This window comes from Ornithorhynchus anatinus, chromosome 10 (assembly GCF_004115215.2).
Source record: "Ornithorhynchus anatinus isolate Pmale09 chromosome 10, mOrnAna1.pri.v4, whole genome shotgun sequence".
In the NCBI taxonomy this organism is placed as follows: Eukaryota; Metazoa; Chordata; class Mammalia; order Monotremata; family Ornithorhynchidae; genus Ornithorhynchus; species Ornithorhynchus anatinus.
In genome coordinates this window covers 19,906,090-19,918,961 of record NC_041737.1, presented here as the reverse complement: position 1 = coordinate 19,918,961, position 12,872 = coordinate 19,906,090, and the positions used below count along the sequence as shown (strand labels likewise).

General features: G+C 41.2%; 1 protein-coding gene across 2 annotated transcripts in view; it reads left to right on the top strand.

The window, feature by feature from the left end:
- Positions 1–12,872, top strand: part of CLDN10 (claudin 10) — a 143,890-nt gene that overhangs the window by 19,898 nt on the left and 111,120 nt on the right. For both annotated transcript variants that reach the window (XM_029073371.2, XM_029073372.2), the window contains one exon: positions 7,693–7,838. In XM_029073371.2, coding sequence (XP_028929204.1) covers positions 7,763–7,838 — 76 coding nt within the window. In that variant the 5' untranslated portion in view covers positions 7,693–7,762. The remainder of the gene's footprint in view (positions 1–7,692; positions 7,839–12,872) is intronic.

Genomic DNA, 12,872 nt, shown 5'->3' with positions numbered 1-12,872 from the left:
TTCATATCTAACAGACAGTTACCCTCCTTACTGACTTCCCTGACTAAGCCCTCTTCTTTTTATCCTGCTCCCTTATGCATTGCCCTGACTTGATCCCTTTATTCACCACCACCTTCCCCAGCCCCACAGAACTTATGTACATATCTGAAATTCATTTATTTATATTAATGTCTGTCTTCCCCCTCCTTAGACTGTAAGCTCATCATGGGCAGGGTAAGTCTGTCATATTGTTGTGTTGTATTCTCCCAAGCACTTAGGACAGTGTTTTTCACAAAGTAAGCACTCAATAAATATGATTGACTCCAGTCTGGGATCTGCTTGCCCTATGGCCTGTCATTAGGTAGATAGAATTGAGATTCTCAGCAAAGAGTTCCTGATTCATCACTATTAATGGTATTTACTGAGCACTTACTATGTGCAGAGCATGGTATTAAGCACTTGGAAGAGAATAATACAACAGAGTTGGCAGATACATTCTTTGCCCACTTGAGCCTACAGTGTATGGGTGAAGACAGGGAGTTTCCCTCTACCCATGTCTCCATAGGGGCCCTACTGATGCCAAGTGACCTTTCTGTCAGTCACCACTCTGGAATGGGCAGCAACTCTACTACAAGACCCACAAGTGGTCCGAGTAAAGTTATTTCTAAACCCCTGGACATGGTTTATGACAAGCAACAATTTCCAACCCAAGAGAGATCTGGCACCATTTTTTCCTGCAGCCTGATCTTAGGCTAAATTGGTATAATAATAATAATGATGGTATTTGTTAAGCACTAATTATATGCAAAGCACTGTTCTAAGCGCTGGGAGGATACAAGGTGATCAGGTTGTCCCACATGGGGCTCCCAGTTTTAATCCCCATTTTACAGATGAGGGAACAGGCATAGTGAAGTGACTTGTGTCAGCTGTGTGACTCTGGGCAAGTGGCGGAGCAGGATTAGAACCCACAACCTCTGACTCCCAAGCCCGGGCTCTTTCCACTGAACCATGCTGCTTTTCTATCAATCTATAAGTGGTATTTATTGAGCACTTAATGTGTGCTGTACACTGTCCTAAGCACTCGGAAAAGTACAATAGGCTATGAGCTAGTTATGGGCATTGAGCATCTCTGCTAATTCTGTTGTAATCTCCCAAGCGCTTAGTTTAGTGCACAGAGTAAGGGCTCAATAAATCGATTTGAATAGTAAACACATTCTATGCCTTCAGAGAGTTTCAGTAATTCAGGCCCACTCCAGTATTACAATGGACTTAACATTACAATAAAATAACTGAGTTGTAGCTGCCAGAAATACTTTCACGGAGAATTCTAGTGCATTTAAATAACGTGAATTTGAAAGGGCAGAGAAACATTAGGAACATGTGAAAAGAGCAGTAAAGTCTCAGGCACTCAGCGCTCCCTTCTGGTCAACAAAAGAAGTATCCTGCACTAACATGCTTCCCCTAGGAAGGGGAAAAAAATACGGTATTTGTTTAGCCTTTACTGTATGTAAAGCACTGTTCTAAGCGCTGAGATAGAAACAAGCTAATCAGATTTGTTACCGTCCCTTCCTCATATGGGCTCACAGTCTAAATAGAAGGAAGAACAGGTTTTTAATCCCCATTTTACAGATGAGGAATCAGAAGCACAGAAAAGTCTAATGACTTGCTCAAGGTCGTGCCTCAGGCAATTGGCAGAGCTGGGATTAGAATGCAGATCCTCTGACTCCCTGGTCTGTGCTCTTTCCCTACTTCTCAGGACTTTTAGTGGCTCCTGTAGCACCGTCCTTCAACTGAGCATAGGTTTGGGGAAAAGTATAATGAGGGAGGAGGGGATGGAGGTGTTTATCCATCCTTACTCTGGTAAACTACATTCTCTTAGAAGGAAGGAAGAATCTGGTTCTTAAAGAATAATAATACATATATGTATAATTATCTTTATCATTACCAATACAACCACCTGCCAACACAGCCTCACCTGGGTAGGAAAATATCTTTCTTTCCTATATCTGCTTGGCTTGCCTCTAGGCCTCAGGATCCAAGGAGATGATGAAGAGCAGAGATCTTCTAACTCCTTCATGCTGAGCTCCTGGAGTCCCTTTGCTCTCCCAAGATTTCAACTGGAAGCACACATTTTTGATCCATATCTTCCAACTTTCACATTTTCCTTCCAGATATGTCATTCGATGATGCTTTTCAATATGACAGATCTGTTGCATTTGTCAACCAATCATTGGTTTTTATTGATTACTTTGTTCAGAGCCCTGTGTTAAGCCCCTGAAAGACTACCAAAGAGGAAGCTTTCAACCTAGCAGATTGCATTTTTTACATTTATTGCATTGGAGTTGCTCTGCCATTTAAAACAAAAAAGAAAGAAATATTCATGTCTTTTTCCATTGCTAGGATTCTCTCTCTGGCTTTCACATGATCCAGAACCCATTATCTGCTGTTAACTATTGCTGGCAGTTTTAAGAAGTAACTTCCCTGCACTATACATCCAGGAAATATTCTAAGCGCCAGGAGCAAATCAAGAAAAATAGTCTATAAAAATGTTTTTCAAGTTTGATTACTGTAAGTAAACCCCAGATCTAACTGAGGCTGCCTATAACAATATCCTTCCCCTACTATAGGTGGCCAAATGTGGTTGTCTTAGAACATCACTTCTGAGATTGGGACAGATGTACCAATTCCTTGAAGGCAGGGATCAAACTCTAGTGTACTCTCCCAAGTATTCAGTAGTGTTTCACAGTCAGTAAGCACTCAAAAAGTGCCACTGATTTGATTTTCATACATAAGTGGTAAGCACTAAAAAAGTACTACTACTGATGGATTGATTGGCACAGGGAGTTTTCCAGTTGGAGAAGAAAACTGCCAGCACCATTCATCTGCACTCAGGTTCTTCTCAAACAGCTGTCCTTCCTCATTCCCCTTCTCTAAACTCAGGCAGTTATCCCTCCCCATTCCCCCTTCCCTTCTGTACTGTCTCTGGTTTTCCCCACCCCACTTTTCCCTGATATCACACCACTCCCTTTTGATAAAAATGTGAAAAGGTAAGAATAGAAAAATTGCAGGTCTCTCCTTAACACCACCTATTGTGTGCAGAACACTTATACAAAGCACTGCCCTCTGCCTTAACAGTGCACCATAAAAGGAGAAGACTTAGTCCCTGCCCTCTAGGAGCAGACACAGATAGGGTAAGAACAAGAGAAAAGTATAGGTAACAACAAAAGTTAGCAAAATATGATAAATGATTAAATGCAATAGAGCTATGTATGCAAAATGCTAAATATTTTCTTCTCAACAAACTTATATCGAGCCTAGAAGACCATATTATATGCTAAGTACTGTGATAGGCACAGTATGATCAGATCAAACCCAATCCCTGTAGCATATGTTCTCCCCCTGTCCGTGGTTGGGCAGGGATTGTCTCTATCTGTTGCCAAATTGTACTTTCCAAGTGCTTAGTGCACTTAGTGAATGAATATTGAGCTTCCAGTCCAAAAGAGAGGGAGAACAGGTATTTATCACTTTATCATTTAACAGATTAGGAAACTGAGGTACAGAGAAGTTGTATGACTTGCCCAAGGTCATACAGTAGGAGCGTGGCGCAGTGGAAAGAGCACGGGCTTTGGAGTCAAGGCTCATGAGTTCAAATCCCAGCTCTGCCACTTGTCAGCTGTGTGACTGTGGGCAAGTCACTTAACTTCTCTGGGCCTCAGTTCCCTCATCTGTAAAATGGGGATTGACTGTGAGCCCCACGTGGGACAACCTGATTCCCCTGTGTTTACCCCAGCGCTTAGAACAGTGCTCTGCACATAGTAAGCGCTTAACAAATACCAACATTATTATTATTATTAAGTGATAGATCTGGGTCTCCTGACATGCAGCTCCATGTCCTTTCCACTGGGGCATAGTACTTCTCAGAAAAAGATAAAAGGAGGTAGATTGGCCTAGTTGAAATAGCCAAGGTCTGGTCCCAGCTCTGTTCAATCTGCTCTGTGACCTTGGGCAAGTCGCATAAACTCTCTGCCTCAACTTCCTCCCCTGTAAAATGGGGATGAGATCCCTGCTATCTTTCCCTTTAAAATTGGAAGCCCTATGTAGGATAGTCAGTGTCCACCTGATTATCTTGTACCTCCCCTAGCTCTTACCTTGTAGTAAGCATTTAATAAATATCATAAACACTGATGTTTGCCCCAGCCTGGGAATCAGAGGACTCTGCCACTTGCCTACTGGGTAACCTTGGGCAAGTCTTTTAACTTCTCGGTACCTAAATTCCCTCATCTGCAAAGTGGAAATCCAATTCCAGTTGTTTCTCTGACCGAGACTGTGAGCCCCATGTTGGTCAGGGACTGTGTCCAACCCGATTAACTTTTATCTACCTCAGCACCTAGTACAGTGCCTGGCATACAAGTAAATACCAATAAGTAAGATAAATTGGCAACCAACTCAAAATGATCTAGTGTTGATGAATTGTTTTTCCCTAAGTGATCAACTCAGCCTGAGCATCATTTCTGTGGCATATTTATTCCTGTGGGGAAGTTCCATCTGCCTGTCAAACTCACTATGATCTGATTTGACAGGAAACCAAAATGTAATATTAATTAATTTATCCCTTTCTATTTTATCTGGTTATCTTTGAAATCCAGAACTTTTGTCCATGTGGACTTTGAACAGTTAATTTATAGTAAATGAAAGCAGAAGGGTCTGTTTTAGTGACATCATTTCTTAATTACATATTATTTTATTGCAGGGCTTCCTGAAGCAAACCCCGTTTGCTTTCTCCAGAGGAGCCACTGGCTCTAGGGTCGCCTTTTAAGAATGTACTTGGTGTAGTGTTTCTTTGCCTTCTCATCCTATCTCTGTGACCTTCAGGCTACACAATGAATTGAGCCAAGAGCGGTAATTGACTTTAAAGTTTCTTGCCCCTAAGAAAGGTTCCCCTTCCTCCCTATGTTTCATCCCCGAATGCTTGAGAGATGGGGGAGGACCCGGAAGGGAGGGAAGCAGGTGGTTGATTTTAGATAATCCTCACCAGAGCTTTGAGCTGCAAACACTCTCCAGGCAGCAATGGTTGAAAGCTGGGAAGAGAGGGGGCAAAGAAAAACTACAAAATGCAGGGTGATGAGCAGCTGTTTTGTCTACATATCCCAAAAGCCATTGGGGGTCTATGCTGGGGGGAAGAATGGGGGAGATGACTCCCCTGCCTGATAGTGGAAGAGTCCACCCACTCCCTGGGCAGAGCTTAAGTTTTCTCAAGAATTAGGAAGATCTTCCTAGAGGCCAAGGGTCATATCTACTGATGTTACTGTATTCTCCCAAGCACTTAGTACAGTGCTTTGCATGCAGTAAGTGCTCAATAATATCATTAATTGAGTCTTTGTGCTACTTTTTGTCCCTGCTGGCAGCTTCTGATCTGCTCCTGGTTAGGACCGCACCTCAGGGAAGCTTTCCTTAGGGTGAAGTCATTTTCCCACTGCTTAAACTATATCTAGTATTAAGAAGGACTCTAGGTTGAGCTAATTTGATAGTGTCAGAGGTGCCTAATACAGTGCTCAAACAGTAGAGTGTTCTGTGCCTAGTAATCACTAATCAATACTATTATTTGATTAGGACATTTCCACTCCCTATCCCAAGCAAAAGCCTAGACCAAAGGTGTCCATGTGGCCTAGTATTTTGTGAGTGGCTTTGATACACTAGCCTGTAAACTCCTCTAGACTGGAAGCTCCTTGTGGGCAAGGAGCATGTCTACCAGCTACTGCTAAAAAAAAAAAAAAAAAAGATATTTAAGTGGATATTATGTATCAAGCACTGTTCTAAGCCCTGAGGTAGATAGGGAGCTCACAATCTACTTAGGTGGAAGAACAGATATTAGATCCCCATTTTATAGTTGAGGAAACTGAGACATAGAGAAGTTGTGACTTGTCCAAGTCACAAAACCATGATTAAAACCCAGGCCCCCTGACTCATACAGTGCTCTTCATGCAGTAAGCACTCAATAAATGCCACTGGTTGACTGGTAAGGAGGCATAGCTTAATTTGTGACTTTAATCAGTGACTTTAATAATCTGTAAATGACAGACTTCTAATATTGACAGTCTTCATTTTGACCATTGCTCTGGGTAAGAAACTGGATCAAGCATGATTATGAGGGCATCAGTAGACTTCAGAAATTAATCTTGGCCAAAATCTGTGCACTTTCTTTTCCCCTTAATTGCTCTCAGAAGTTTCCTTATTTTGAATCCTTTTTCTGTACAAATCAGTGAAACAACCCCATCAATCTCTTGATATGGAGAGATGAAACTGGGGGAAAGTGATAGTAAAGAAGGCCAAGGAAACATTTAAAGGACACATTAAACCAAAGGCTGGGACAGTGGTGCATCTCAGCTGAAAGCTGGGAGTCAGTTGTGGAGGATAGATCCCCCCCCCCCCCCGGCAAACTGCCATCTAGAAAGGAGTGACTCTTTTTTTGAGCAAAACCTTCTTTAGAATTGAGAGACCAGGAGGGAAAAACCAAAACATTTAAGCACTGCAAATATCAATATTGCAACCCAACCGGGGACAGCCTTTTTGGATGTACAGTGTGCTGGGACTACGGGTTCCTCATTGGCCTCTTTGGTGTCACATGCACTCAGGGGTGAACTTTGGTGTCATCTTCAAATACAGTGGGTGACTTTATATGATGGAAACACAGGGGGAGAGCAGTGCCAAAATCTTATCAAGTTTTTGGATGAGACTGTCAAATTTTCCTATGTTAAACTCTGTCACTGATGAATCCAGATGGAGGGATAAGGTTAGTGGGACTAGGTGTTGTTTTTATTTGACCACTTCAGCCTCTGACTTGGGAGCAGTTAACAGATTTTAAACTCCTCTCCTTTTAACTTCAGGTTAAGTCTTGTTTAAGTTCCAGTTTGGTTTTGTTATTCCAATTGTACTTGTCTCTTGAGCACCATTTGTGTTAGGTTCTTAAAACCTTTATTGTTTTAAGGTTTCCACTCAGTCTAGTTGTAGAAATAGAATTTAGTAAGTGCTTACTGTGTGCACACCACTATACTAAATGCTGGAAAAAGACATACAAATGGTTATTAGACATAGAACCTATCCCTTGAAGGGGTCCCAATATATGAAATGGAGTGTTCAGCAGTAATCCTTAAAGTCCAGTTGCAAGCTTTCAGAGAATTATTCAGTTTGGATTTCTTTAATCAAGGTAGTTTTTATTGAATCATGTTGTAGTTTTTGCAAAAGCATCTATCATTGATCACTTCCCATTGTATTCTATCAGTACATCAGAAACATTCCTCTGGTTTCTTTTTGTTGCCATTTTAATAAAGAAGCAGGAATAAAATGGTGATATGTATGAAAAACACTACCTCAGCTCACACTTATTACTCCTTTCAGGCTAACCTATCACTATGTCTCATTCTTGTCTTACTCTTACTCACACCCTTTTCTCTACCTCGAACTCTATTGTTTCAAGTCAGATCACAGCTCTCTCCATCTTCAAAACCCCACACATATGTTCTCCAGGGGACCTTAACCAATTAATTTCTAATTTCCCCAGGTCATGTCTTCCCAACTATCACTTTTGTGTGCTCATTATTCCCCTCCAAATGCTTAAAAATAGAATGAAGATGATCTATTTTGAGTATTACTATTGCATTTGTATTCAATACTTACTGTGTCCACATCCTGACCTGATCCTAAACCTTGCTGCAGATAACCACTGGCCAGATCAGGAAAAGATCATGTGTGAGTGTCTAACCCCCCACAGTCTACATGGGAAGAGATGCTGGGAGAACTTCTCGTCACTGGGAGAGGCATCAGTAAAGGAGAATCCCTTCCTGACTACAAGGCACCCTCAGGTAGGAGAAGGGATCGTGATAGGTTTTTTTTTAATGTGTAAACTGAAGCATGATTTTTCAGCATCCCTGAAACCTGTTCTTTTGGCCAAAGCAAATATCCAGACACCAGGGGTAACCTGGTGACTGTGTTTGTAGCTTTCTTCCCAAGCACAATACTGTCCTAATAGTTAATTTAAAATTAAGCAGAATCAAGGACATCTAAAAATTTACAAGTAGTAGTACCAGAATTTACTGAGTGTTCACTAGTTACTTGGAAAGCAAAAAATCAAAAAGTATTTTTTTCTTGTCCACGGGAGTTTTCAGTCTAAGGAAGGAGACAACATTATGACTCCAGCTAGAACAGACTCTGAAACACTTCAATTAATCTATCTGGCCTTATTTGTTTAGCCTTTTTTAAATGAGTCCACTCGAGATAAATTTTGCAAGGAAATTATGCCTTTACCTTGCTGTAAAGTTTCACATGCTGGTCTTTGGGGACAGTAACTAATATATGGATGAATCAGCTAATATTGTTTGGGACAAGGACTGGGTCCAGTGTATCTTGTGCCCCACCCAATAGTTAGCACTGTGCTTGCTTGGCATGTGGTAAGCATATAGTAGTTGCCAGAGTATCTGATATTCATCAATCAAGAATATTTATTGAGCACTACTGAGAACAGAGCATTGTACTAAGTGCTTAGGAAAGTATTAATTCAGTAGATTTGATAGTGTGATTCCTGTCCCCATGGAGCTTGCAGTGCATGGGGAGAAGCTAACGTTAAAGTGGATTACAGATGGGGAATTTATAGCTACAAGGTCTTTGCCAATAGGAAAATGTTGTACTGATGAATAACAAACTATGAACAGAATATCCCTTAGTTGAGGTGAGGGAAAGTTGAAATTAGAAAGAGTTCTGATGTGAGTTTCCATTTCTTTTGCTGAGAAGTTGGGATAATGCTTTGTCTACATGAACTGGTGTGTAAGAAATCTCATTTGGAAAAGACTAAACAAGGCTGAGCTTCTTGTACGGCTGGAAATGAAACGTTATAAACAAGCTTGCAAAAATATACAACCCTATTTTCAAAGTCAATCTGCCCCCTTGTAGCTCGAGTGCTAGCTGTGCCTTCTTTTTTTCTATCTACATACCCCTTCCAGAGTTCAGCAATGACAGAGCCATTTTCCAGTCATAAAGGGTCCTCTACCCAGTCTGTGCTGAATTGCTATCACTGAATCAGCCCCACTCTGTAAGCTCTACTGCAACACTGCCCTGCAATAAAAGAAACTGGCAAGTCTGGGAAAGAGGAGGAGTGAGTGCAGAGCGAAGAGATTAGAAACTAGATTCTCTGCATTATGCAGACAGTCCTGATATTTTGGCCACCATCTTGCTACCTTGAATTCTGCCTGGCAGACCCCACAAGTTCCTACTTTCAACCAGGATGGAGGTAGCCAGCCACTGGTGATTCTATCTTCATCACCTCTGGAACCCACTTTCTTTCTTTCCATCCAAACTGCTATCTCACTTGTCCGAGCATTTGTCACATCCCATCTGTCACTGTATCAGCCTTTTCTCTAACCTCCTGCAACCAGGCTTTCCCTTCTCAAGTCCATTCTTCACTCTGCTGCCGGGATCATTTTTTCTAAAAACTTGTTCTGCTTGTATCTCCCCACTCCTCAAAGACTTCCCATGGTTGCCCATCTCAGAGACTTCCCATGGATGCCCATCTATCTCCACCTCAAGCAGAAACTCCTCATCATCAATTATATGTGATTCAATCAACTGTCTCCTCCCTAAATAGCCTCGTTCTTCTTGCGCTACATCCCAGCCTTTACACTTTGCTCATCTAATACCACTGTGTGTCATTCTCATCCCTTTCACTGTTGACCCTTTGTTCTTGCCCTCCTTCCTGCCTGGATCTCCCTTCCTCTTCATGTCCTATAGACCACTCTCTCCCCACTTCGAAAGCTTCACAAAAATCATATTTCCTCTAGGAAGCCTCCCTTGATTAGTCTGTCATTTCTCCACCCACTTTTCCCTTCCTTCTGCATCATCTAGAGACTTGAGTCTGTCTTTGCTAAGCACTTAGATATTTAGCCCCCAACACCAATGCACTTAGACCCTACCCCTCTAGTCAGTTGCCTCTCCTACTTGTAATACACTGTAGTGTCTCTCTTAGATTTTACATTCTTTGAGGAGGGGAATTGTATCTACTTACTGTATTGTACTCTTCCAAGCTACAGTGGTCTGCATAGAGTTAACTACTCAATGAATACTGTGGATTGATAGGGAGCATCAGAGTCTTGATGAAGGGAAGCTGCAATCTTGCAGAGCTTGGCTGACTCAACAAAGCAGTTTGCATTCCTTTGCTTGTCTTGGGTGCATGCCTCTAGGGTGCAGTCATCCACATAGAACAACTCTTGAATAGCTGTCTGGGACTTTCAGTGATACTTGTAGCTTCCTGTCTTGAAAGAATGTAGATAGAATGTACTGTACCTTAACTCCAGGATTGTGGCAGATAATTTAAAACAAGTATGTTTGCAAACGTACCTTTTAATCTTAGAAGTACAGATTAGCATTCACCTAGAGCTATGAGCTCTCTAACTCCTCATTCATTCAATCGTTTATATTGAGTGCTTACTGTATACAGAGCACTGTACTAAGTACTTGGGAGTTACAATATAACAATGAACAGTCACATTCCCTGCCCACACTGAGTTTACAATTTACACTCCTTGACAGAATGGTCTTGTTTTGTATTATGCTGCTGAGTCATTTCCAATCCACAGCAACTCCATGGACACATCTCTCCCAGAACGCCCCATTCTCCATCTGCAACCATTCTGGTAGTGTATCCATGGAGTTTTTTTGGTAAAAATATGGAAGTGGTTTACCATTGCCTCCTTCTGCACAGTAAACTTAAAGACTCTCTCCCATGCCATTGCTGCCCAGCATAGGTGAGTTGTGACTTGTAGCAGATTGCTTTCCACCTGCTAGGTACTGCCCAAGCTAGGGAATGGAAAGGGTATGTTTCTGCTTGACTCTCCCTCCTGTAGCCAAGACTGGTAGAGTACTGAAAACTCTCCAGGTGTTTATCCTGCGAGGGCATATGTGATGGCACAGGACAGGAAATGGCCCTACCATTAAACTATGAAGTTATAGATGGCTACCCAGATGGGTCAATTTCTTCAATTTCTATATTTTCTTTTACATGCAATTGAAGGAATATTTAAAACTAGTATTTTAGGATTATTATTTTTTAAATAGTTCCATTCTAAATTGAGCATCTATGAGGCTGTTGCGATGTCAAATTTTCTACATGTCTGTGAGAACTGGACTTTTTAGAGAAGGTACATCCAGTTTTTGAACAGTTCCTCAGTATTATCAGTAAACTATACTCAACATCAAAACATAGAATAAGATTACCATCAGTGTGGGCCTAATATGCGGTCAGCTTGGGTTTTAAGATGATACTTCTGACACTGAGATGTTTAGTGATTTTTACAAATGTGATTGAACAGCCATCGAATGAATGTTAACCCCATCCACATCATGTGCAGGTAAAGATTGTTCCTTAATGCACTGTGCTACTGACAGTGCTTAATATTATTTTCATTTTTCCTCTTGGTGTGATGATCATCCTGCAACCTCTGTGCTAAGACAGTTGACCCATTGCTCTAAATCACAGGAGGAAGAAAACAAGAGTGGCTGTTTGTCCAGTTTTATAGTGGACAATATGGATTTCAGCTATGTCCTCTGCTCAGATATGTCACCAGATGCCTTCATGTCTGGTATTTTAATTATGAAAACTCAGCTTCCCCCTACCCGTAGGGATTCTCATGAATCAGATGCAGCTCCCATGTGCACAGGGACCCAAGAGGGGAATGCAGTGATTCTGGAGCAAGTGAGGAGTCAGGGCTTTTCCTTACCGGTCATATGTCCAATGTTCAGTTACTGAAAAAAACTGCTTGTATGTCCATATGACACCGTTACATTATATAATCTCTGACAAGCATGTAATGTAACATACTTCTGTTGTTTCCAGATTGGCAAAGCAATTCTTAGTTTTCTGTAAGGCTATCCATAGCTTCCCTAGAGAACACAAAGGAAAAATGCACTTTAAAATTTCATTGATTTGGATTGGGGAAAAGTCCAGAATGAATTGGTGAAGGGCCTGAATTGTTTGTGTGTGTGTGTGAGAGAGAGAGGGATGTGTATATACACATGTACATATATCATACACATGTATATTTAAATGCTACTTTAATCTCAGGTGTCTCCCCGTATATCTCTGTGGGTGCTTGGTCTGGGATGCATCTTTCTTTGACTTCCTCTTTAAATGTGCCTTGGTCTCTGAAGATTCAAGTCTCTCTCCCTTTTGCCTGCTGGTTCCTGTCTGCCTCTGGAAATTTCTGGCTATTAACAGGCTTTATTTTGCTGACCAAAAACTTCCTTCTGTAAATTAAAACTGTCTCTTTGGCAGAAACAGCGATTTGAAAGGACCAGTCAGAATGACTGCCTACTCTTAATTAGGGAGGTTTGAATTAATTAGATATTGTTGAATGCTGAAAATTTCTCCCTCTAAAGCCTTTAACTTTGTCCCCGCAGTCAGAAGAACTAGGAGAGTCTGGAGTACACATGGGTTTCTGGGATAGACAGGTTGTATCTGTGATGTCATTTAAAAAACAGTTGGATAATACTTTGTTTTATCAGAATTCAATTATGCTTGTACCACATAATTCTGTGTGTTTTTTAATACACCCAGCATTCATACTTGTGCTGAAATTGATTCAATTCATCCTCTATAATGAATCTTTTATATTACTTTGAAAAGACATTTTAGACCAATGTACCAAATCAAAAGCACATTTGGCAAGACTGTTTTCTGCACACTCAGATGGAAACACATGTCAGATTTTCATGTCCTTGATAAATTTGTTAAGGATTTATGATTGACAGAACAGTATATGTCAGTAACACTCTTCAAAAGATGCCTGTTGCTCCTTCAAGATTTGAGAATCCCTACTTTTGTAACTAAGGTCTTTTCCTTCAGACTTTTG